This window comes from Cyberlindnera jadinii (genome assembly GCF_001661405.1).
Source record: "Cyberlindnera jadinii NRRL Y-1542 unplaced genomic scaffold CYBJAscaffold_26, whole genome shotgun sequence".
Classification (NCBI taxonomy): domain Eukaryota; kingdom Fungi; phylum Ascomycota; class Saccharomycetes; order Phaffomycetales; family Wickerhamomycetaceae; genus Williopsis; species Williopsis jadinii.
Window position 1 is genome coordinate 42,575 of NW_017963677.1, and position 23,468 is coordinate 66,042.

The 23,468-nt window shown below is 45.3% G+C and overlaps 13 protein-coding genes and 1 non-coding gene across 14 annotated transcripts; 6 read left to right on the plus strand and 8 right to left on the minus strand.

The window, feature by feature from the left end:
* Positions 1–156: 156 nt before the first annotated feature.
* On the minus strand, positions 157–974 carry ECO1 (Eco1p; the record flags this gene model as incomplete). Its single annotated transcript, XM_020217252.1, has 1 exon — positions 157–974. The coding sequence occupies one exon, from the start codon at positions 972–974 to the stop codon at positions 186–188; it is 789 nt and encodes a 262-aa protein (XP_020067818.1). The 3' UTR covers positions 157–185.
* An 839-nt stretch (positions 975–1,813) lies between these two features.
* Positions 1,814–2,523, plus strand: CYBJADRAFT_169945 (uncharacterized protein). The gene has a single exon (XM_020215999.1). The coding sequence runs from the start codon at positions 1,826–1,828 to the stop codon at positions 2,297–2,299; it is 474 nt and encodes a 157-aa protein (XP_020067819.1). The 5' UTR covers positions 1,814–1,825; the 3' UTR covers positions 2,300–2,523.
* Positions 2,367–2,689, minus strand: EGO2 (Ego2p; the record flags this gene model as incomplete). Its single annotated transcript, XM_020216732.1, has 2 exons — positions 2,367–2,521; positions 2,596–2,689. The coding sequence occupies 2 exons, from the start codon at positions 2,687–2,689 to the stop codon at positions 2,367–2,369; spliced, it is 249 nt and encodes an 82-aa protein (XP_020067820.1).
* A 261-nt stretch (positions 2,690–2,950) lies between these two features.
* RPB4 (DNA-directed RNA polymerase II subunit RPB4) lies at positions 2,951–3,857 on the plus strand. The gene has a single exon (XM_020216000.1). The coding sequence runs from the start codon at positions 3,029–3,031 to the stop codon at positions 3,620–3,622; it is 594 nt and encodes a 197-aa protein (XP_020067821.1). The 5' UTR covers positions 2,951–3,028; the 3' UTR covers positions 3,623–3,857.
* YUR1 (mannosyltransferase YUR1) lies at positions 3,459–4,974 on the minus strand. The gene has a single exon (XM_020216001.1). It carries the CDS (start codon positions 4,952–4,954, stop codon positions 3,695–3,697), a length of 1,260 nt encoding a protein of 419 aa, XP_020067822.1. The 5' UTR covers positions 4,955–4,974; the 3' UTR covers positions 3,459–3,694.
* A 1,845-nt stretch (positions 4,975–6,819) lies between these two features.
* On the minus strand, positions 6,820–8,577 carry CYBJADRAFT_164951 (nucleotide-diphospho-sugar transferase; the record flags this gene model as incomplete). Its single annotated transcript, XM_020213891.1, has 1 exon — positions 6,820–8,577. One exon carries the CDS (start codon positions 8,575–8,577, stop codon positions 6,820–6,822), a length of 1,758 nt encoding a protein of 585 aa, XP_020067823.1.
* Positions 8,578–11,702: 3,125 nt separating this feature from the next.
* Positions 11,703–12,732, minus strand: UTP30 (Utp30p). Its single transcript, XM_020216002.1, has one exon. The coding sequence runs from the start codon at positions 12,715–12,717 to the stop codon at positions 11,920–11,922; it is 798 nt and encodes a 265-aa protein (XP_020067824.1). The 5' UTR covers positions 12,718–12,732; the 3' UTR covers positions 11,703–11,919.
* A 763-nt stretch (positions 12,733–13,495) lies between these two features.
* On the plus strand, positions 13,496–14,434 carry CYBJADRAFT_121166 (phosphoglycerate mutase-like protein; the record flags this gene model as incomplete). Its single annotated transcript, XM_020212342.1, has 1 exon — positions 13,496–14,434. A coding segment is annotated over one exon (939 nt), but the record flags the coding sequence as incomplete, so codon positions are not given.
* A 2,258-nt stretch (positions 14,435–16,692) lies between these two features.
* CYBJADRAFT_56712 (uncharacterized protein) lies at positions 16,693–17,753 on the plus strand. The gene has a single exon (XM_020217792.1). The coding sequence runs from the start codon at positions 16,968–16,970 to the stop codon at positions 17,628–17,630; it is 663 nt and encodes a 220-aa protein (XP_020067826.1). The 5' UTR covers positions 16,693–16,967; the 3' UTR covers positions 17,631–17,753.
* A 212-nt stretch (positions 17,754–17,965) lies between these two features.
* CYC8 (transcription regulator CYC8) lies at positions 17,966–20,677 on the plus strand (the record flags this gene model as incomplete). The annotated part of the gene is made up of 4 exons (XM_020212142.1): positions 17,966–19,235; positions 19,416–19,559; positions 19,824–20,320; positions 20,600–20,677. Coding segments are annotated over 4 exons (1,989 nt in total), but the record flags the coding sequence as incomplete, so codon positions are not given.
* A 275-nt stretch (positions 20,678–20,952) lies between these two features.
* On the minus strand, positions 20,953–21,399 carry SUS1 (Sus1p; the record flags this gene model as incomplete). The annotated part of the gene is made up of 3 exons (XM_020213077.1): positions 20,953–21,035; positions 21,110–21,178; positions 21,264–21,399. 3 exons carry the CDS (start codon positions 21,397–21,399, stop codon positions 20,953–20,955), a joined length of 288 nt encoding a protein of 95 aa, XP_020067828.1.
* Positions 21,059–22,546, plus strand: YSA1 (ADP-ribose diphosphatase). Its single transcript, XM_020216003.1, has one exon. It carries the CDS (start codon positions 21,534–21,536, stop codon positions 22,221–22,223), a length of 690 nt encoding a protein of 229 aa, XP_020067829.1. The 5' UTR covers positions 21,059–21,533; the 3' UTR covers positions 22,224–22,546.
* On the minus strand, positions 22,454–22,546 carry CYBJADRAFT_t147. Its single transcript has one exon. It is a non-coding gene; the product is annotated as a tRNA-Ser (tRNA).
* A 115-nt stretch (positions 22,547–22,661) lies between these two features.
* Positions 22,662–23,304, minus strand: CYBJADRAFT_187285 (uncharacterized protein; the record flags this gene model as incomplete). Its single annotated transcript, XM_020217253.1, has 2 exons — positions 22,662–23,006; positions 23,130–23,304. The coding sequence occupies 2 exons, from the start codon at positions 23,302–23,304 to the stop codon at positions 22,921–22,923; spliced, it is 261 nt and encodes an 86-aa protein (XP_020067830.1). The 3' UTR covers positions 22,662–22,920.
* Positions 23,305–23,468: the final 164 nt, after the last annotated feature.

Below are 23,468 nucleotides of genomic sequence, written 5' to 3' on the forward strand. Positions count from 1 at the left end.
CCCAGTTTGTGATTTTTGTCTGTTTGTGCCTGGGTGGGCTTGTCTGATTTGGACATTGTGTGGGTTTTTTCTGCTAGACATTTATGTGATGTTGCGCGTACCGTCCCATTGTTGTTTGTTTACTTTTTACCACGATTACTACGGTTACTTATACCACCACCACTTGGATAATAGCAAGCGAGCTTTCATGTGTATACAGGTATCAGTACTTTGCCGGACTTGTGCATTCTGCCGTTGAACCTCATCGCCAGTTGGCCTCCAGAAGTTGACGGTTGTGACCATGCAATCTTCAAGCTCGGAATGACCAAGCCATAGATCAAATGCCTTTGGACGGCGTGCAATAGCTTGATGGCTATTCCGTGTCTTCTGTAACGACGACACACATAGATCCTTGATATTCCACAGAGAATGTCCAGGGGTTGAGGACTAACAACACGTCCATCTTCAACGCTGAACCAATAGCCCTTCTTGCCGTGGCCCGGGTTGGTGTTGAACCTCTCAACTGAAACGATGCCAACGGCAACTTTGTTCCTTACGTAGACATAGACACTTCCATTTGAGTCTCCAGAGGTCCAAAAATCATTATCGTCCGGCGCATTCAATTCCTTGTTGACGATGTCCAGCATCTCCAGAGCACCGATGCATTCATATTGTCTGGAGGAGTCCACTTTATAGATGGCCTCGTTCTGAGAAATCGACTCCAGGGGCTCACCCAGTCTCATGTTCCAATCACGCCCATCAACACATATCCTATGGAATTTATCGTGCAGTTTAACATCACTGGGCGAATTCACCAAGTAAGACATACCACACTGTGCACAGGTGCGCCGCGTCTTTGAACCAACAGAAAGGATATACTGCTTCAACTGACGCTTATTACACGGCGACGGGCTGGGAGTCAACGGCCCCTTCGCTATTCCCCTTAACTTGTTCTTACTCACCCGATTGTTCTTACTCACCCGATTGTTCGACATTGTCTCTGAATAACAAACCCTTGTAAACGTTGGAAAAGAGGGTAAACTCGTGGTTTTAGTGCGTTTGTTGACCGGCTCATCGCGTCAGGTGTTCGGATGTATATTTGTTACATAAGCAGCATTACGTAAGTGCTTACTAAGCTTATTTCTCCTTCACCATATGGGATTAAAGCAGATCACTGAAACACATCTCCTTGCTCCACAAGCCATTAACTATACGTGGTGGTGTCTTTTATATCAATCCAATCCAGTATTGTGATAAAGCTTTGTGGTGGTTGGATTATTTGTGGGGGCCCTTATTCAACTACACCGCGATACGCACTGTTACAGCGAAAGACCGCAACCGAAGTTCATGACACATTGAACTGCACATAATTGAGTTATATTGATACTTGACGCTCTTGGACACGATGGAATTGAACTCTAAGGAACAAATCATTGCTTATTCTGCTTCTTATCCTCACAGGCAATTGGGGTTTACCGTGGTGGATCAATACCCTGGTGATTCTTCTCATAGCATCACGCTTCAACAGCAAGACCATGATCAGTTGAAAGTGTATGTCACTGTAACCAAAGTGTCTAAAGAGGGCTATTCGCTAAGCGTTATATTGGAGGGTGAAAGTGCAGCCCATTCGTTTGGTCGTGTTTCGGACTTTTCTGATGAATTGAGATCAATAGAGTCACCAACATCAGTTGAAGCCTTAGATTTGTACTATTCGTCTCTGAGGGGCGAAGAGTGGGCTAGATCCATACCTTCCGGTATTGTATCCTACTTGGAGGCTTCCCAATCTTTCAAAGCTCGAGCTGAATCTGATATGAAATCATTTGAACCTGCTAAGCTTCCAAAAGCCATGGCTGAACAACTAGGTCTGTTCATAAGTTCAGAACCTGGTGATTCTACACAGGTTAAACCATTACCTGAGTCTATACCGAAATTTGATGATGAATATGAAGTTCTTGGTAAAGCATCAGGTCAAGCTCCACGTGGTACAACATTCCCTTCAATCGGAGACTCTGATCTCTATCCGGGAGGCGAGAAGTACCCTTCTCTAGACCCTATGGGCACATCTTCAAAGAGGCCATTCAATGGCATGATTCCAGGGAAGAATCATCCACTCTTTGGACAAACTGGCGGAGCGCCAACATTTAGAGGAGACCATCCCTTGGGATCACGCTATGATGATCCAATGGGTGGTGCCTCAGATTTGGATAGCGAAGGGATGGGATTACCAAGGGGCTCTTACAGACGTGATGGTTCCAATCCATCACCATTTGACTCCCCCTTCAGCGGGAGTGGTGGCTTTGGAGGTGCTGGGTTCATCTAGCTATAACACCATTACATATCTTTCCTTTTTTAGTTTCTGAAACCGACCAAAGACGTTTATCTATACATTATGGCCTCGACTTAGTATAAACAGCTAGTGTTTCGTTTCCCTTTGCCAATATCAGAATTTTATAAGAGTGAAGCTCATAGAGCCCAAAACCTTCCTTCGTCAGCTTCAAGTCCCTTAGATCATCAAAGTCCTCTAACTTTGCAACACCATAACCTTTACACCCCTCGCAAGGGCGCAATCAGTGTTAGTTCACCATGTCATGCTCTGATTGAATAGATATTACATACTTCCCAGTACACCGTCTTTGCTGAACAAAAGAGCACCTTCCGGTGATAGAATACCACTTTCCTCTACCAAGCGTCTCAACTCGTTCTCAACCATTGCAACCCGTGTTATATTGGAAAGAATGCACAAGTAAACAAAGCTCTCAGTACCGTAGTAATAGCTAACAGTAACAGTAGCTAAGAAGTGCTTGAACCGTATGCCAAAGTGTTGGTGTGTGGATGTTATTCATGCCCACTTCCGAGGACGCTGACGTAATCAAGGCCCCCCGGAACTTACTTGGCGAAGCTGGCGGGCGGACGAGCCTGCTGTGTGTAGAAGATGGTAAAACATCAACAACCACAGAAAGAAAGGGAAAAAAGCAGAGCAAGAAGGGAAAGAACAGCCGAAGTTCCAGCCGGGTTCACAAAGGGGAAGAAGAAGCAGATACGACTAAAGATGAATGTGTCAACGTCAACGGCCGGTGTGAGAAGACGGACTGCGCGCGGGAATCTGGACGAAGAAGAGAACGCTGCTACGTTAAACCTTGGGCCAGAGTTCGACATCCACCAGATCGGACACGACGGCGAGGTTTCCGATCTGATTGCGTTGAACTTGAGCGAGGCACGTATTCTCATCAGAAGTGCGCTCAAGATGCGTAAGAAGGTTATGACGCCGAACGGTGAGTTCAAAGACACCGCGGATGTTGACATGGACGACCTGGACGATGACGACGGCAACGACGAGGACAACAACGAAATCGCCAAAGCGGCGATTGCCGTTGGGGCAAACGAGGTGCTGAAGAAGACGCTGGACTATCTCAGCGCGTTCTCAAGATTCAGGGATACTGAGACAGTCGCCGCCGTGGAGGCGCTGCTGAAGGCCCCAGAGAACTCAGATCTACACCCCTTCGAGGTTGCACAGCTGGGCTCGCTGGCGTGCGACGACGTTGACGAGGCCAAGACGCTGATACCAAGCTTGGCCAACAAGAAGTCCGACGATGAACTCAAGACGATCTTGAACCAGCTGTCGAGACTGGAAACTCCATACTAATGTACTACTACTACTATCACCACCACCAGTCTTCCAAGCAGGCGCTGTATTTTCGAGTATGATTCATTAGCGTTAGATAACCCCCTTGTCCTTCAGAAAGGTCTTACCACCAACTTTCCACCATATTGGAACACAGCTGTGTGGCAGCACATCAATGACAGACTCATCCGAACAATCACAGATACATCGCTTGGACTTCCTGATCCCAGTGCTCGAAGGACAGTTGGCGAACGGGTTGTGGAAGTAGCCGATATCTTCAAAGTAATGGATCTCGTGCTTGTCAAGCAGTAACGCTGCGGCGAGCGTATGAACTGGAGCATCACCCCATCTTTCGTAGTAGAACCCACCAGCTTGGTTCAAGTACTCAAAGTACTGCAAGTACGCCTCTGACCTGTAGAAATCCAGGTTACCAATCTCAAAATTACTCCAGAAATGGCACAGGTTATAGTCGTTGGCAACGTCCATTCTGACCTGACTATTTGGGAAGGGCTCCTTATCAGTGAGGAAGTCCAACGAGTTGTTTGGATGGAGATATTGCGGGTTCAGCTCGAAGAAGTCCATCGTTGTGTCGTAAAGCGTTGGAATCGTCTCCTCATACTCGTGGATTGAGATGATGAAGCCGTACTTCTTGCCGTTCAACCTCATCACCTTGAAGGGGTCGTAGTCGAAGTCGCAGTAGTACTCGACATCGGGCTCCACTCTCATGTACCATTCGTACTTGTTGACAAGCTGCTGTCTGAAGAAGTAGCCGGAGTTGAATCGACACATGTTTCTATACGACTCTGAGAAGCCATAGATCACCTCCTTCTCGACCATGTCTGCCATGCACTGCACGAACTTGGCCTCGTCGATGTGCGGAGGCCTATCCCATTCCTCAGACGGGATGAGCCCGTATTCGGTGGTTCCAGAGGCCATCAGCGTCGTGGCCTCGATGAACTCATCAGTGAAGGGGACATCGTTGAGGAAAGTCCAAGGGTACCTGTACTTTTTGTTGAACCTATCCTCGAGCGACCTCATCGCACTCAGCGCACCTTCCAGTTCGCTGTTTCTAACGAGCATTATGATGGTTGCGTTCTCCATGCCGATCTGGACGTCATCCCTGTTCTCGTCTATAAGGATCTTTTGGGAATAGGAATTGGAAGCCAGCTTGGGCCTAAATATCTGCTCTGGGTCATAGGTATACTGAATTGACCTTAACGACTGTAAGTACTGCAAACGTAGGTGTTGTTCGTATGCAACGCTAGAGAGCTTATCCCGTACCATCTGTGTGGATTGCAAAATTATTGCAATTCCACATGTAAGCACAACGAGAACCTTCTGGAAAAACCTCATTTTGGGTGATTCAACGAGACAATTCGTAGTCTTTGACCGAGAATGACATTGGATCATTGATGTAATTTTAGCACCGGCGATGAGTCTATTCCCGTGAAGATGTGCGCCAACCGAAAGTCCGCAAATATTATATTATATTATAGTATATTATATTATATTAGGCAGGTCATAGCCAGCGTATTGGCATGGAAGGCTAGAGCAATTATACCTTACAACGAAGCACAATGCGTATCGATATGATGATGGAACTCAGTTTATCAACTGCTATTGCCTTGTTGATGTTTTAAACGAGAGGCGTGAAGATTCGAAGAACATTGCGAGATGGTCGAAGTGTACGCCTTGATGAAGGCTTTACCTCTGTCCAGTAGAATGACCTCAGTTATCTTGTGTTCTAATGTATTATGTTCCAGGATGTTGTAAAGAACAGCGTCTTACTGGCTCAGCTGGATTTCCTCAGGACAACCTATAGCCACCTATCCTTTGTTCAAGATTGAAAGCTTTGTATTGTGAGACGGAGATTGATGATCATCCATCAGGGTTGTGAAGAAAGGTATTTTGGTGAAAAGTATCAGACAACTTGGAGTTGGGAGGATGACAATGTGCCAATCACACTACCACAGAAGCATCAGATTGCGATATCTTGTCACTGAATCACGGGTCGCTCTTCTACGGTACCTGTAATCTGTTCATGGCTTCCTTAATGACCGCAGACTTGTAACAAGATTTGATCGATATCTCAGAGCCTTCGCTGAGGAACTGAATAGTACAAACGATTACTCCACCATGGATAGGAACTGCACTGATTTGAGATACAAAGTGAACGAATTCGCCTGGTGTAGCGACTTTGTTTCGTAGACAAAACTTCCTTTCTCAAACAAGTGCTCCATTGCAATGGGATACGTCTCAACACTTATCATTCTATTCAATAAAGGATGGTCTGAGAAAAGCTATAATCAAAAGACCAATAGTTTTGAGTCTTCTTTGCCGTAATATTCCAATTATATTGGAACACATCCAACTTTTTTGGACATGAAACTGATACTTGACCCGATAGCATCAATCTTCATATTAGCCACCATGTCAATAGCATTGCCTGATTCATCAGTGATGATATTAACCAATACGACCTTATAGAAACCCGTCAATTGTTGTTAAAGCCTTACTTCATGAACTGGTATATCGAAGGTCTTGTACTATAGTCCTCAAGCACTTTTTAACAAGCTTATAGCTTATCAATGAAATCTCATAGATACACAAATGAGCATCCTCCAAGACCATACGTTTCTTTAGAGTCAACAGCTGTCTTTTAATACCCTCCGGGTACTTCTCAGTATAATTGGAAATCATTATCATGTCACTCACATGAGCAGCAATATGCTAGCGGTATGATTCAAACAGCACACACTAATATATAAATGAACCACATTCAGGTACATTCTTCCAGCCAAATGATAAAGCATTCCATCTCTACAGAAGCCAATCAGCAATATAAACATTTTTTTTACCTCATAGGACTCTGCTGAACGGTGTCGATGGCAAGTAATACGCAGAAGAAGCCATTTAAACCGTAGTGAGAAGTATACTGCGTGAGACGAACAAGTTGAATCATCGATTGTAGGAATATTCACTGGAAGAGCACCACTAATTCTACACTATGCTGCCTGTAGTAAGGAACAGAACGGAACACTGCAGTGATAAATCGTACGAGCTCATCTCACATTACCCGTGTACATTAAATAAGAACCTTTAGGAATAATTTATAGATATTTGATCATTTACAGAGTTGATAATATGACTGTAACAACATGAAAGATTCTGCCCACTGGCATTTTACATATCTTGCAGAGATGTCAAAAACTCAATGTTCAGTTGACGATCTCGACGTAGGTATCCTTATCAGTCTCGATCAAGTCAAGACCACACACATCCTTTCTAGATTTCGCAAACATCTCATGGGCTCTTTCCCAACGTTCTCCAAGCCCACAGTCATTGATTGTCCATCTTGGCTTCACACGACCGTCGGTGCTGGAGAAGTCTGGGTGGCTTGGGCATCTGAATCTTGCACCCATATAGCCGTTGAAAATGTCCTTCTTGAACCATGGTTTAGGAATTGGATGGTCAGAGAAATGAAGGTACTTGACATTGTCGTAGATGATGTCGGCCAAGTTTGGCAAATGATCAATCTCCCAATACCAGTGTACGTCCTCACTTGGCTTTTCAGGACGCTGCATCATGAATGCAAGGTCTTGAGTATCAGCCATCAACATGTCATGGTTATCTCTACGGTTGAGATCCATGGTGAGAACAGCGTACGTAGAATGTGGGAGGACGATCATCTCTGGGACCTCAGCGAGTCTGTCGTCATAGGTGAGATCTTTCTGTCCGCTTTCCTTTTGCATATCCAAGCATGGTTGTGGTGGGAAAACATGTCTCTGGATAAGATCCATGTCGAACTCTGTAGTTCTAATATCCAAAGAATGTTGAACTCTGGCGAATAACTCTGGCGAAGGCTGAATAACCATCAGGAAATCGGTCAGTTGGTACTCGTCCAGCACTGGGTCGTTTGGAAGACTGTTGAACAAGTTTGTGTAGAAGTTCTTCTCGTTGACACGGTCTTTCAGAGGAGCCTTCCCGTTTTTAAAGACTGGTAATTTACCAGTGTTTGGATCAAGGAAGGCAGTGATGTTTGTCTTCACCATTTCATCGATCTTAGCTTGTCTCTGCTCTGTGGTCATTGGGACGAATCCATAGTCCTTCATGTTATATCTCTCCGCTTTGTTATGGAGAAGCGACTCAGTGAGCCAATAACCATTAGGAACAGCCAGTCTACACGGAGGAACGAAGAACAGCTCGTCCATATGGCCATTTGGCAAAACGGCATCTGAGTCCATGTAGATGATTCTATCGTACTGCGTCTCGTTGAACACCAGCAGCTTCGTGAACGCGTTTTCCCAGATAACCTCTGGCCCACCTTCCATGTGGATAACGTCAACAGGCTTGAAGATGACTTTATGCTGTTTTGCAAAGTCCGTCAGCTGCTTGTACAGAGCAGGCTTCTTCGCCTCATCCATGAGATGACGGCCAATAAGGAGCTCAAACTGTGCTCTGGAGCCATAGTTTCTGAGCTCAGCAAACTTCATCAACACATTGCAGACGTGACTCTCAGAGGTGGCATAGAAGACGTAGGCGAGTTTCTCCCAGTCCACCCCGTCCAAGTCAGTGTTCTTGTAGACAGTGTCGATCATATCTTGATAGATAACCTTGAGATGGTCACGATCGAAGTCCAAGATGTCTGTTATGTCTTGTTTGCCAGGCTCCTTGCTAAACACTTTCGAGTTCTCCTCAGTCAGGTGTCTTTCGTCTCTCAAGTACTTGATAACGTTCTCATACGGAGCCACCTCGTGTAGTGGTGTTTTCACATCCTGTGGTGTGTCCACCTCTTGTGGTGTTTCCACATCCTGGAGTGTGTCCACCTCTTGTAGTGGGACCTTGAAAACACCTTTAACACCGTCGTTCTCGCCTCTGGTGATCACAGCTATAGAAGCCACTATGACGAGAAGCACGAGGCCAGACAGGAAATGGGCCTTCTTCCGGATAAATAACCGTCCAATACTACGAAGCATAGTGAATGAGTACCAATAGAAGTAGTCTCAGAGTATATATGCACCGGGACACGCGAGCGGAAGAAGAAGAAGAAGAAGAAAGAGCAGAAGGAAGAACCAGTAGGAAGAGTATGAAAAGATTAGGGAACTTGAGCCATGCCGGAAGCCCACGCAAGACAGATCCAAATGTCCAGAAAGTCTAGAAGAAAAAACAGGAACAAGACGAGAGGTTTAGGACTGCTGCATGGAAGTGTATAAAGGCCTGAAACCTGGGTCGCAGTGCTGGGAAGATTCAAGTCGCTTTCGTATTATTATAGGGCAGACGGGCCTGGCAGCATCGAAGTGATATGATCTAAGAATAACAATAACAATATAATGCGTGTGCCCGTCAATCAACCCGTGTGAATCTCTTGCTAATAGAGAGACATAACAAGGGGCCACGGTGCACCACTTCGTACAACCACGGCCTACTGGTACCCACCTTGCGAAGTTAAAACAGAAGTTAACTCAAGCATGAGTTCATCAACACTGGAAGGTTTTTACAGACATCTTGTACAGCAGAGGCGTACATATACATAAGGCTATACCACGACGCACAGCAACCATTACGCGCCAGATTACGTAAAGGAGTTGTATTGGAGGTTCCTCTTTCCAGCCCAGCCCACAAGCACAAGATCGAAACGGGGATGTGATGGATAGAGGAGGAGGCGGAAGTTGGCGTTCTATCATTAGTCACTTGCTAAAAGAACCTGATTCAAGCCAGTCATTCTGAATGCTTGCTGATTAGCTGGTGGACAAAGGAAGGTTAAGGCCTCTTCGCAGGATGGTGCAGCTAAACGTGCAGATCTCATAGCGACAGTGCATATTCGCGCGTCTAGAGTGCCCAGTAGGCTGCAAGTTCCATTATTGGACTTCTGATATTTGTGCAAATCACTGAACGGAGTCAGCCACATTACCAACCGTCCTTCACAAGCATACACACTCTTGAGAAGATAGCTACCCAACAGTGTCGTAACCTTTCACCAGAATAAACACCGTGCTTGGCAGCACTGCTTGCGTGCCAGGAGTAGTTAGGTAGTGCGCTTGCACCTCTGAGGCAGTATTGGCGACTGCTTTGTGCAGTGTAGTGATATCTCAGTGTTTCCAAATGCGTGATACAGCACCGTATATATATAGAACCCACATCACGGGGGGTCAGTGATTGGCTAATCACCTTATCGATATACCTTCCTTGGATATCATTTGTACGCAGTAACACCAAGGCCGATAAATGGCACGTTTAATGCCCCAGATAGCCAACGTAGGATTAGACAGTCCACCGCTTCATCGAGCAAGCTATATCTTTCACACACCCATTGCGTTCCCCCTTTAAGCGTCTCTGCATTAGTACGTGAACGCCACGTGTTGATGTGTCATCTGGTACTCTCAGCCTGCTGTACATTATCGAATGATTGTTCAACGGCCAACCTTTCAGTCTCTCTGCCAACTGAACAAAAGAACACAAGCCTTACAGCACATGGGCGTTTGGTCACTTTTACATGCCAACTGTGAATGTTTAGTACCCTATCAATAAGGGGCTGGAGGGGATTTAAAAGTTGTACCGATTCGCGTTGTGGAAGGATTTCGCATGGCTCCAGTATGTTTCAATATGGCACTATAACGGCATACACCGTGCGGCCAACACAGAGTGTTGTGATCTTCACGGATACAAGACTCAAGAGGCAGTGCAATATTGTTATTGAGATATAGTGCGGTGCGTATTGAGCAAGCCTGAGTATACACTGATACCGTGAGTCCTGCTGCTCACTCCAAGCTATGATCACAACCAAGATCTGGGGGACGATCGAAATGGTCATGGTCCATTAGAGTTAGTCTCGTTTTTCCGGAGAGACTAGAAACACTGAAAGAGGAAACCGACATACCGTTTAAAGTTCCGATATTGAGAAAATGTCGAGGTAGAAGTGTGCCGTTACCACAAGTTGCGCAGCTTTGCCTCAGAATATCACACAGCGACGAAGTGTACCGCATGAGGTATGGTTTCATTGGATTGTAGGAGCTATTCTGTTTAGGATAGGCGGAACAACCTACTGGGAGGCTTTGTTGGCCCTTACAGAAGCCTTCTCTTGTGACACAGCGCCCTAATGTAGTTGTCGTCGGTTATTTTGGGCCTGTGTAGCGTGCGTATTGTGCGTCTGCTGAGCTTGAATGATACATTCATGCCCGTCTTGATTAATGTGTGATGGGAAAAGAATGCAGGAATGTATGAAATGACAATGAGTTCTTGCTGTTGGAATGAGACATAGTGCGCTGTGCGTATGGTTAGTCTTATGGTTTCAAATGGTGCTTGGGAGCTGGCCACTGGCTTTCCAATTCTTGAAGGAACTGGAGGGGATGGCTTCTTTTGAGTCTACTGGGTTTAGTATGCAGAATCTAGTCGCAATTGGACATATGACTAATCTTTAATCGTGTTAATACACACATCGTTCAAGGCTGGTCTTAACTCTCTCTTGCACAAGTAGCCTTAAGTCTACTTCAATGTCCACACGTTGGATCTCAAAGATCGTAGAAATCCTTTTGCTTAATCTCTCCATAACACCTAGATTCAACTTACTCCAAGACGATTACTTGAAGGGTTTGAACAACTCAAGATTGTATAATATGGGATGGAAAGTTGGAATAAAGGAACATTGATTCAATCCAGGTATGTGCTTCATGTCACCTGACCTCTATGATATACTATGGAACATATTTATTTGAGTTTCCGACAACAGCTATGGATGACAACTTTATCCTTTGTATAGCCGTGCTCTTATGGGCTAACTTGGATAGATATAAAGCACCTCTCTGGTATTCCTGTTACACTACACTGGTTTCATTCGATTATCTGCTTACTAAACCTTGATTCAGGTTACTAATTGCTTCTGATCATAGTCTTTTACATCAGGCGACTGCATGAGAGTCACTGATTACTAGTCGGTGCTATTCCACAAGCCACGAGGAACACCATTTCTACGTTCACGAGGAATCATGAATACCCGTGGGAAGTCTTCACTCAAGTAGCCTATGTAGCTAGTCAATCTTGACAGCACGAATACGTATTAAACCTGACTATCAACGTTAAAACGATGTGCTATGCTCAGGTCTTACTTGTTTCAAGACGGACTATTTGAGCCCTAGTCACGGATTCTAATACAACAGACCATATGTGATACAGTCCTTGTTAATTATTACATACTATATGTTGCTTGGAATACATTGAATGGTCACTTTTCCATCAAGTGACCAGAGGAATGCCTGTGAAACTGGAGTTAATCCTCACTTTCAAAAGCATCCTCGGTAGTGTACAACGTATAGCCTTACGAATCAATCTTTCTTTACCCAAATAGGCAAACTTGCACTATTGTTTGTCTTTACAAAGAGTTCCTTCATTGGATTTTTCTTCAGCACTCCACCAGAAGGTAGGAACTTTTCATTGTGAAGGAACTCTATAACCGCACCAATGTTTTGGCATAGTTTCTCAGGTTCGGTATCGATATACCCAACTTTGAGAACAATCTGCGCATCACGCGACGGGAAGTAGTACGTATTCTTAGCAATTGATCTCATCTGTTTCAGTACGTACTGAGCATCACACCTTTCAACACGTTCTTGTCTCTTCAAGGGCTTCTTCATGTCTTCCTCGGTGATCTGCGCCAGTTGTACGACAAAGGGCACCCTCTTGTGTGCTCTATAAAACACTTCACCCATTATATCAGGTAACAGATGGTGTATACGATGATCTGCAAGGATCAGGTCGTACTCAGACAGCATGTTCTTAGCCGACTTTGTTGAGCGTGTCAAGGTTTTCACTTTCTTTAAAGGCATTATATCCTTGAAGAGATCCTCTGTCGGTGATTTTGCTCTGGTCAGGGGATCACGATACGGCGTGGATGGATCTTTGGTTATCAGCAACACGGAACGCTCAGATATGCGGGAAAGCCTATTGGGAATGGGTACTATTCGTGGTGTATGGTCCCTTACCTTGGTCAATGGCCTTTCCATATTGATCACCAAGTATACAAATTCATGGCCAGAATTCCCTTGCTTGATTTCATGAGCAATCAGGGACTCAAGAGACTTCTTGGTATCCTCTAAGGTCTTCTTACCCAGTGGGAACGACATTTGATTCGGTGAGGTTTGTTCGATTAGGAAGAGCTCATCGTCTGAGATGATGTGCATTAAAAAAATTCACACCAGAAACCCACGGTGGGAAGCCAAATCACGTGACCATAATCCAAATTCCGGTTGACTGTCACGTGACACCGAATTTACATCCGTACACCACATTTTCATCTTTTTTTCAAACGCTTCATAACCATTTCCGTTTTGGGAAGCAAAGAATCACATCAAGCACGTTTTCCCATTACACTGTATGCCATTGTAGGACGTGGAGCAGATTGGACTAAAACATCGGCCACTTCGCTGAGCGATTTGCATCCAAAACATTTGAAAACGTGTGATTCCTTCACTCTAACTGCAAAACGTTGCATGAAAAGAGCTCCAGACCACTTCACTTTGCCGGCTGATTCTCTCATTGATCGGCAAGGAAGAGGGTTTACTCTGGGTTATGTGAGAGTAAGCACGAGGGTTCAGCAGACAAAGTATAGGACTCAGTACATCTCCTATCGACCACGTTTTCGGAGTATCTGGTGTCATTTATTCACCCTGGAAAAAGTGCTATTTAAGCCTTTGGGATATCCTTGGTAGAAAACCCCAGTTGTCGCCAAAGAAGAAGCAAGAACAGCAACATCGAGGGAGTATGAGATACGCATTGACAATCGCTTCTGTCGCGTCCTTAGCGCTGGCTCATCTTGAGCCAATCAGTGCAGAAGATTACGTTGCACGTCCATTGTTCGGATACCACTGGGGGTCCCAGTCTCCGTTGGGAGTTTCTGAGACTTATAACTACTGCAACATGCCTCGTGCTAACAAGCGGTCTTACCAAAACGTCACGTCTGAGTACAAGCTGGCCTATGTCGAAGTTATCCATAGACACCAGAAGAGAACCCCATACTCTTCGAACATGCTTCCAGGTGATGTGAAAGAAGAAGGTGTTCGCTATCCGCAGATCACCGCTGGCGGTAAGGTCGACTCTAAGCAACATGGTCTTGATCTATTTCAGCTGTACCATGATGAACTGGGGTTCTTGCCTGATGAATACGACGAGGAGTTGGTCCAATGGAGAATCACCAACAACAACATCACCCAACAGGTTTTCGACTCGTTAATCACTGGAATGTATCCAAACGACAACATCACTGCTGAGTTGCGTGAGGTTGATAACTTGGAACCAAACTTGGACTGCCATCAAGCGGATGATTTGAAGAAAGCAATCAGATCAACCCCAATGTGGTACGATGAGACAAACATGACCATTTATGACGAGCTGGCCACACAGGATGGCATCAATGCAACTTCTCATCCTGGATTCTATGGTTCCATCGACCATTTCTTCGATAACTTGTCGACTAAGACATGTGCAGGTGACATGATAAACGTTACGAATTCACAATTCGAGACCGTTATGAAACTGGGCCATTGGGAATACGATTACACTTTCTACTCCAACCCCAATGCCACCGATTATGGTATTTACAAGTACGGTAACTTCACCACCGAGCTGGCTTCCCATTTCCAAGAGGTTATCAGTGGAGAGAGAAAAGTCATCTATCAACACAACATCGCACATGACGGTTCGATTTCAGCCCTGACTGCACTGTTGAGTAAATACCTCGACTTGGGATTCTTCCAATGGCCAGGTATGGGCGCAGAGTACATTTTTGAGCTCTATCACCAAGAGTCCAACGATTCCTACCACTTGCGTATCTTGTACTCCGGTGTTGAGCGTAAGTTTGTCCCTGTTGACGATTTCTACAACTACTTGAAGGATCTCAACGTGGAGGAGATCTCATCCCAGTGTTCTCCGTATTCTAGTTGATTAGGGCTATAATCACGATGCTTCTATCTGCGGTGTACACGATGTAGAGTTTACATCTTTCATTGTACTGTTATCCAATCTGACTGAACCACGCACCGTGCTAATTGTACCATTGGGTTTGGTCCTGTTGGGTTCATCAGAAGGCCTTTGAGTTGTGTATTTTGGCTGAAGCTGAAGGAGCCAATGAGTAGCGTTGAGTAGCCGTGTAGACTAGGCGATGCGTGATTTCGCGATGCGTGGTTTCGTCATGGAGGTGGCCCCGATCACACACCCCGATTAAGCACGACTAGGCACCCTGACTAAGCACCACGACTAAGAACAAGAGCAGATTACACAATGCCCACACGATCAAATACTCCGATCTTTCTACAACAGGCAGACATCCATCACCCACATTTCTTTACAGGCCGGAATGTATGCGTGATGAAGTTTGGCGAGCTGGAGCTCCGACTCTCATCCACTGCTGACGGGAGGAAACGGCACAGGTGCTCGTGTTGCACAGCTATAAAACTCTGTAGCTGTTTCTCCCTGTCCAAAGTTTCAGAGACCACGGGTCGGTCTTTCCGGTTCTGGTGCGTGTGAGGGGCGGATGTAGACGGGACTCCCCAGAATTTTACGGAAAAGAACTCTTGGCGGAGGACTAAAATCTTTGGGCATTTGCTGCGGGTTATTTTGTAAGGGAAATTCTAATTTTAATTTTGATCGAAAAGAAATAAATATGCAAAGCGAAAAAGAAAAAAGCCACAAACGCTAACAAGTCTTGGCGCAAATCAATGAGTGAGTTTCTGGCTCTTAATACGCACGCCAAGATATATTCATGCAAAGGATTTAACATTCGAAACGGGAAGACAACAGGGGGGCAAAAGCAGACCTGTTGCGCAAAAAAAAACGAAAATAGTTACTGATGGCAATGCGCCAATAGCCGAGCTTGACATGGAGCTAGAGCTTTGAGCTTTGAGCTTTGAGCTTTGAGCATTTACATGTGATTTGTTCTTGAGTTGAAGTAGGTGTGCAGGAATATAACAAGGTAAAAGTCTTGGCTCCTTGGCAATGTGGCATGTGTCAGTATTTTCGTCCTTTCTTTTCTTTGGAGAGTAAATCAGTCGAATAGGGGGCGAATCACTCATCAACTGGAAATTTATGAACACAGTGGGCCTTTAAGGCTTCTACAGAGGAGGAGCCGGCTTCTCGTTTCGGTTGAGATTACTGAAATATCTGTAGAATTGAGCGAACACTTGGTTTAAACATCACTCCATGTGTGCACAATGGCTGTTTTGATTATACTCTAAGCTTCAAGCAATAAATCTCTGGCCACGTCGACTTTGGACAAAAATGCGTACATATGGACAGGTCTGCGCATCCTGGAATGGTTAATCTCAACACGATGATTCAATTGACTCATCACCGAATCCCTTGTAGCTTTTCGGTTCCGCTTTTTCGTCGCAACTCATTAGCCGTAGCGTTTTTTTCCGCAGTGCTATCGTTGTTGGTGATCGTATGAGAAGCCTCTAAGACATTGGATTCTTTTCTTTTGCATTTTTCTGACCTTGGGTTCATAATTACGCATCACACAAGCGATTGGCAAATCCGATAGTTTTCAGCATGCTTTCATCTTTGCCTCCCATGTGCCAGCTCCAGGGTTTCTCCGTTGCTTCTCCCTTTGCCTATGGATCAAGCTGAAGGTTGCTCAACCAGCTGGTCCTGCCCCCCTCGAACCATCTGGGAAAGCGTGTACAACAGAAATCCGTTTGGCTAAAACAGCTGCGCTCTGCACCTATGTACGCGGCTTCTTCGAGTGCGAGAGAGGTAGGGCTGGGGTGGAAAAACAAACAGTCACACTCCACTAGAAAACACGACACTTTCTCTCTTCGAGATGTAAGCATTTTTGGTGTGGTTTCACACCGAACTCATCACACGAAAGGCACGTATGTCTCTGCGCAAAGGTCATAAATGACCCAAGGGATATCAACTTCTTTTTTGAAGTGTTGGCGATGGCCAACATCAAAAAAAAGCATGGCCCATCACGCTCCAATTTTCTCTTGATTAATCTTCCATCCTCAGCACTGTAAATGTCACTCCCACTACAGTTGAACAAGTGCGAATGAGTCAATTCCCACAAGCTACATGTGGCCTTCGCTGAGCACAGGCTTTCAACGTCTGTTCCCCCTGCCCAATCTGGTGTGTTATTGAAAGGGCATCTTTGAAATAAGCCTACAAAGCTGTGACTCGTTATATAGCAATTATACCGTTATGGCTTGCTGGAACAACAGAAAAAAACTATCGTAGATATTGATACTCAACTCCTCTTGAAACCCTCCCTCCCCGAAAAGACTTCGATCCTGTACGACAGTGAGCGGAGGGAGCAAAAAGCTGCGCCAATTCCTTGCACCATCTCATTGTTAGCCAAAGCACACACGCTAATTCATACAAACCTATGGAAGCTTCAAAACCCATTTTGAAAACCATGCACGACAACCGTCAAAGCATTTGGCAGAGCACAGATAGACATACGCAGAAACGAAGCCAAACTTTTTCCTGCATCGTCAACGACGTGCATCAGGAACTTGGAACTCGGAAAGGGGACATTTGTGTGGTTTTCCTTTACCTCCTTTCTTTTCTTTCTTTTTTTGTCCCATCCTTCTCGTTCTCTTTTCTTTTTTTCCTGCTTCCCAAACTTTGCTTGGCATCAAGGCTCACACATTTTTTATCTCCAATTGTCCACACACAAACGGGAGAGAACAAGTTCCAACGCCAAAGCACAAAAAACAACACAACCGCTCCACCCCTCCTTCTTTTTTTGTGTTTTTTTTCACCACATCCTTCTTCTCGTCAACCAATTGAAGCTCTCGAGAAACCGGAAAGCACACTCTCTGCGCTCTTAAAGAAGGATAAGGATAACGCCTCTTATACACAACGCTTGAACGGAAGGATTCGTCTCTTTTTTTCTTTGTTTGTTTTTCATCGTTGGCGTGTTTTGTCTCTTTCAGCTCCTGAGAAAAAATTGTTCAAAAAAAACGTCTCACTTATTAAAGATTCAAGGCCGTTGTCGAAGAAACACAACTTTACGTTGTTAAGATCACACGTTATTCAGTTTTGATACAAAGGACCTCGATACAAATCAACAGGGGGAACTTGAGGATATAAAAATACCGATACACACACCCTCGGACAGACATCAAGAGCGCGAATCGAATCACCGTATTTGCAGAGTCTGAGTTATAGCTTTTGTCCACCATTGAAGGTTTGTCTGTACTTTAAGCTTTGGTTATTTTGTCCACAATGCCACAGCACATAGCGCCAGCTCCGCATCAACAGGCGGTGCAGCAGCAGCAACAACAACAACAACAACAACAACAGCAACAACAACAGCAACAACAGCAACAACAGGCGGTCCAACAAGCCCAGCAACAGTTCACAGCACAGGAACAGGAGCTGAACAACGCCACTGCTGAAACCTGGCTAGCGATCGGCTCACTAGCTGAGTCCCTCGGTGATGCTGACCGTGCTGCCGCTGCGTACGATGCCACGTTGAGACACTCTCCAAACTCTGCACCAGCTTTGACGTCGTTGGCCAACTTGTACCGTTCAAGGGATATGTTTGCTAAGGCTGCGGAGCTCTACCAAAGAGCGTTGACTGCAAAGCCAGATGCCGGTGAAACGTGGGGCCTGTTGGGTCACTGCTATTTGATGCTTGACGATTTACAACGGGCGTATGCCGCCTATCAGCAGGCGCTGTATCACCTGAACAACCCAAACGTTCCGAAGTTGTGGCATGGGATTGGTATCCTCTACGATCGTTATGGCTCCTTGGAATATGCCGAGGAGGCGTTCAGAAGAGTGTTGGAGTTGGATGCAAACTTTGACAAGGCATCCGAGATCTACTTCAGACTTGGTATCATTTACAAGCACGAGGGCAAACTGACCCAGGCGTTGGAATGCTTCAGATACATCTTGCCAAACCCTCCTGCTCCGCTAACACAGCCTGACGTGTGGTTCCAGATTGGAGCTGTTTTGGAACAGCAGAGGGACTACAACGGTGCCAAGGATGCATATCAAAAGGTGCTACAGTCCAATCCTAAACACGCTAAAGTGTTGCAACAGTTGGGATGCCTGTACTCACAACAGGGTTCGAGTTTCCAAGATCCAGAGGTTGCGTTGAGACTGTTGACACAGTCCTTGGAGATTGACTCCAGCGATGCTCACACCTGGTACCATTTGGGTAGGGTTCACATGTCCAGAGGTGATTATACCTCGGCGTACGATGCATTCCAGCAAGCTGTTAACAGAGATGCTAGAAACCCAACTTTCTGGTGCTCCATTGGTGTGTTGTACTACCAGATCTCCCAGTACAGAGATGCGCTTGATGCTTATACTCGTGCGATCAGATTGAATCCGTACATCTCTGAGGTTTGGTATGACTTGGGTACTCTTTATGAGACTTGTAATAACCAAATAACAGATGCGTTGGATGCATATAAACAGGCTGCTACTTTGGATCCAAGTAATCCCCACATTCAAGCTCGTCTTGAGCAGTTACAGAAGTTCCAAAAGGAGGGTGGTGTTAACGGTCAACTTCCACCACCACCACCTTCGCAACAGCCTCGTTTACCACAACAGATGCTTTCCCAGCAGAGTCAACCACCTCAACAGCAGCAACAGCAACCTCATTTGCAACAGTTACAGATGAACCCACAAATTGCTGGTCAACAGCAGCAGCAGTCCCAGCCACCCTTATTCCAACAGCAGCAACAGCAGCAGCAACAGCAGCAACAGCAGCAGCAACAGCAGCAACAGCAGCAGCAACAGCAGCAACAGCAGCAGCAGCAACAACAGCAACAACAGCAGCAGCAACAACAACAGCAGCATTTACAGCAGCAACAAGTTACACCACATCAACCACAGTTGCAGCTACAACCACCTCAACAACAGCCATATCAACCAGCTCCAATTAGCCAACCACCACCACAACCACCACAACCACTTCAGCAGCAGCAGCCACAACATGAAGTTAAGTCGTTGGCTCCAAGTAAACGTGAATTGGAAAACCCAGATGTTGGCGAGCGTAAGTTGAAAAAGACTTTTTTGAGAGATGATAAAGTAGAAAATGAGAAAAAGATTGAGCAGCAAGAGGTTCCTCCTAGGTTAGCTCCTGTTTCTAATCCGTTGCCATCGGCTAGCCAGTCTCAGTCTGTTCATGCTTTGGTCCATAACGATTCATCAGCTCCAGCAATTACACCAACTGCTCCAATTGCTGCTTCCACTGCAGCTCCTATTACCTCTCCAGCTGCAGTTCCTGTCCAAACACCTGTTGTTGTCTCGGAACCTGCCAGAACCCATCCTCCAGCTGTATCTGTTGAACAGACGTCACCACAGATTACCACACCAACTGTTCCTGTTGAACAGGCTCCAGTTCAAACTTCTGTACCTGATGTCCCTGTTCAAGTTGAAGAAAAATCATCCACACCTGCTGAGACTACTGCACCTGTTCCTTCAATTGTTCCTAACACCACTGCTACAGGCGATGCCAATTCAGCAGTTACTTCTACTGCTGCAACCACGACTACTGCTCCAGTAGAACAAGAATCTACTACTGCCGTTTCAACTACGACTAATGCCGTAGATGAACAAGTGTCCACCCCTCCTGTACCACAGGAGGCCAACGCCTCTTCCGAAAAGGTTGATGGTACTGAATCCGCTTCTAATGCTTCCGCTGCTAATACTACTGCACCAATTGTGGAGTCTAACAATGCATCAGATCCTAAGGAGTCAGCTGTTGAAGAGCAAGAGGTTACGAAGCCTGAACATGAACCTGAGAACGCTAAGATATCTGCTCCTGCTGAGACCCTTGCGGATGGCACAAAACCTTCTGATACTACAGGATCCAAATCAGACGATGGGGACGTAAACAGCGAAGAAAAACCAGCTGCGGAAGTTGAAGCTAAGGCAGAAGCTGAAGCTAAGACAGAAGTGGAAGCTGAACCCAGTATCAAGCCAAGTGAAGAGGCCTTGAGTAGTCTTCAAGAGGAGAAAGCTACAGAAGCTGATAAAGTTGAAGAAGGGAAAAAGGATAATGAAAGAGCTGAGGAGACAGTGGAGAAACCTGAAGTTAGAAAGATTGAAGAGGATGAGGACTATGATGACGACGACGAACCCGAGAAGAAGAGCAATGGCGTTTGAAGAAGGAGGAGAAAGTCGATTTAGTAGTGGGGGGACTGATAGAGGAAGACTTGATTGACGAGTCAAAGAGAAGAGAAAAAGAGAGAATGAAAAGAGGAGCATCGTTGCGATCCAACTGATGTTCTTTCTCTATGAAACTTTCTACTGTTTTATTATGTGTACTTTCTTATTAATTGTGTTTTATTAAGAGAAACTATCATTTTTCGTCACCGTGTAGTACAACAGCACTAATTAGCACACTATCATTGTTCAGTTTCCACGATCTTCTCTATGAACTCTTTTATCTGCTGGAGTGTTTGTTCTCTGACGCTTTCAGGTACCATTGCTGTCATATAATTAGTATCAAGCTTGTTTGGACTCTGTCAGGCTGCGAGAACCGTGAACATTGAAGGGACTCACACAGTGCCTTTGGCTCTAATGTCTGGTTCAATTTTGTGAAATTCGTCGTGTTACTCGAAGATACCTCTTCTATATAGATCGTGCAACGTTAGTACATGGAATCGAGGGCATGTTGCATTGTATCGTCATATCCTTAGAGCATATTGGTACTAACCACTAGCCATTCTTCTCACGTCATCAAGCCATCCAGACTCGGCCAGTTTCAGCTTCAGCTGCGACGAGAGTCTATCGTACTCGCCTGACTGGATGAGGTTCGTTTGTATCTTCACTTTGAGCTGTTCTGGGTCCATTTCTCTGGTCTGTTTGTCTGTTTGTCTGTTTGTCTGTTTGTCTGTTTGTCCGTGTGTGATCAACTTTCTCGGGGAAGTGATTTTTTCGCAGCTGAGTGCTTTGTGCTTGCTCCTTATACCTTGACATATAACTAATGATACTAAAGCCTCAACAGCTGAGCCAAATTCAAAGGGTTTCCAAGCGTCTTTTGAGCATGCCAGCGAGTAAAGGATCACCAAGCAATGCAAAGATTCTTAGCATTGAACCTCTGCCAACGCAGGATGCCAAATGGACCAAGTTAGAGAAGATCACGTATCAGGACCCAGCTGGCAAGGCTCGTCTCTGGGAGTGTGCGAGTCGTACTACAAGACCAGAGGGGTCTGAGGTTGATGCTGTGGCAATAGTGGCCATCATCGACAAGCCAGAAGGCCCTGAAATCGTCCTTGAGAAGCAGTTCAGGCCACCAACGTGCGGCGTGTGTATCGAGATGCCTGCCGGGTTGGTTGATCCCAACGAATCCGTGGAAACCACTGCGATCAGAGAGCTGAAGGAGGAAACCGGCTACCATGGGACGGTGCTATCCAAGAGCATGGTGATCTACACGGATCCCGGCTTCTGTAACACCAATTTGAACCTGATCACTGTGAAGATTGACCTTGAAGACGAGAGAAATAAGAATCCAGTGCCACAGCTGGAAGATGGCGAATTCATCGAGATCTTTACTGTGCCAATGGCAACTCTTAGCGAACAACTTGAACAGTTGCACAGAGAAGGTTATAAGATTGATTCAAGGGTTCAAAACGTCGCTACTGGCATCAAGATTGCACAACAGTTCAAATTGTAGTGGCGCAACAGGGAAACCAGCCACCAAAGAAGGGAGAACACATTATACTACCAAATACAGCACTTTACATACGGGTCTATCAAGGCGTATGATGTAGCTCTCTTTAGAGGAAATAGTGTTGATATCTGGTGATAATTAGGTATGGGGTCGTAAACATCCAAACACCATCTGATGGAGGCTATTATCGACCGGGTAACCGCTTCGGCTTCATCGGGCAGAAAAAAAAATATCGACACTTGCAGGGTTCGAACCTGCGCGGGAAATCCCAAAAGATCACTCGAATAGATTCAAGTCTTTCGCCTTAACCACTCGGCCAAAGTGCCCACCTTTTTCTTTGGTAGTGATGGAGATGTGTCATAGGAGTGAGAATAGCAGCTGTTTAAAACACTACAAATTCTCTATATGATGGGCTACAGAGTCACTTCAACATGTGTATATGGACAATCAAATAGATCTTACCAACAATCGATGTTGTATATGTGAGAGAGAGTCATGGAACCAAGAGATGACAAGAATTAGCGTACATTTCTGGGGTCTTCAATGCCTCACAGTGGATTGTTAGATAGTAAAGTGTTTCTTTAAACTCAGTATGAGTCTTTTCAATTCAAATACACTTGAAAGTTTTAGCTCACGGTATAGTTCTTATAAATAGAAGAGTGAGCTTACCAGCAGGAAACCAATATTTGGAACGTGATCCTCAATGGTTCAAAGTTGGTGCAACAGCGACAAGAAGGGCTAAAGGAACAGTAGCTCTGGCCTTTGTAGTCTCAGCACTCTCAGAAGCTGTGTACTTGGTAGTTTAACAATCTCATTGACAGCAGAATTGAGCTTTCACGAACGACGGCATTCATAGATGGCCCATCAATTGTACTACCATAAGTCACAGCGTTAAAACAGCCCTAGTACCAGTATCGTGAGTCTCAACAACACCAGTAGTGTGAACTGCACCAACAGGAGTAGCAACGATAGGTTTTATCTCACTGATTATCACATCGTAATATTCATCCTCAAGATTAACGGTCCTGGTGATAATAGCAGCATCCACTTCACAAACTTCACAGAAGATGGTGACACAAGCCATCTTCACAGTGTATGTCCTCCTGGTGATATGAGACACTGGACAGGAAGACATCCCATCCTCAGAGCTTTCAATGGTAATCACTGCAACGCTTTCCACAGTAATGGTGCTTGTATCTGCAGTTGATACTAGTGTAATGTCTGGTGACAAAGAAGTAGAATTAAGCC

Coding starts and splice junctions, on each gene's coding strand:
- CYBJADRAFT_169945 (XM_020215999.1), top strand. CDS start 1,826: ATGGCTGAACAACTAGGTCTGTTCATAAGTTCAGAACCTGGTGATTCT.
- RPB4 (XM_020216000.1), top strand. CDS start 3,029: ATGAATGTGTCAACGTCAACGGCCGGTGTGAGAAGACGGACTGCGCGC.
- YUR1 (XM_020216001.1), bottom strand. CDS start 4,954: ATGAGGTTTTTCCAGAAGGTTCTCGTTGTGCTTACATGTGGAATTGCA.
- UTP30 (XM_020216002.1), bottom strand. CDS start 12,717: ATGTCGTTCCCACTGGGTAAGAAGACCTTAGAGGATACCAAGAAGTCT.
- CYBJADRAFT_56712 (XM_020217792.1), top strand. CDS start 16,968: ATGGAAGCTTCAAAACCCATTTTGAAAACCATGCACGACAACCGTCAA.
- YSA1 (XM_020216003.1), top strand. CDS start 21,534: ATGATACTAAAGCCTCAACAGCTGAGCCAAATTCAAAGGGTTTCCAAG.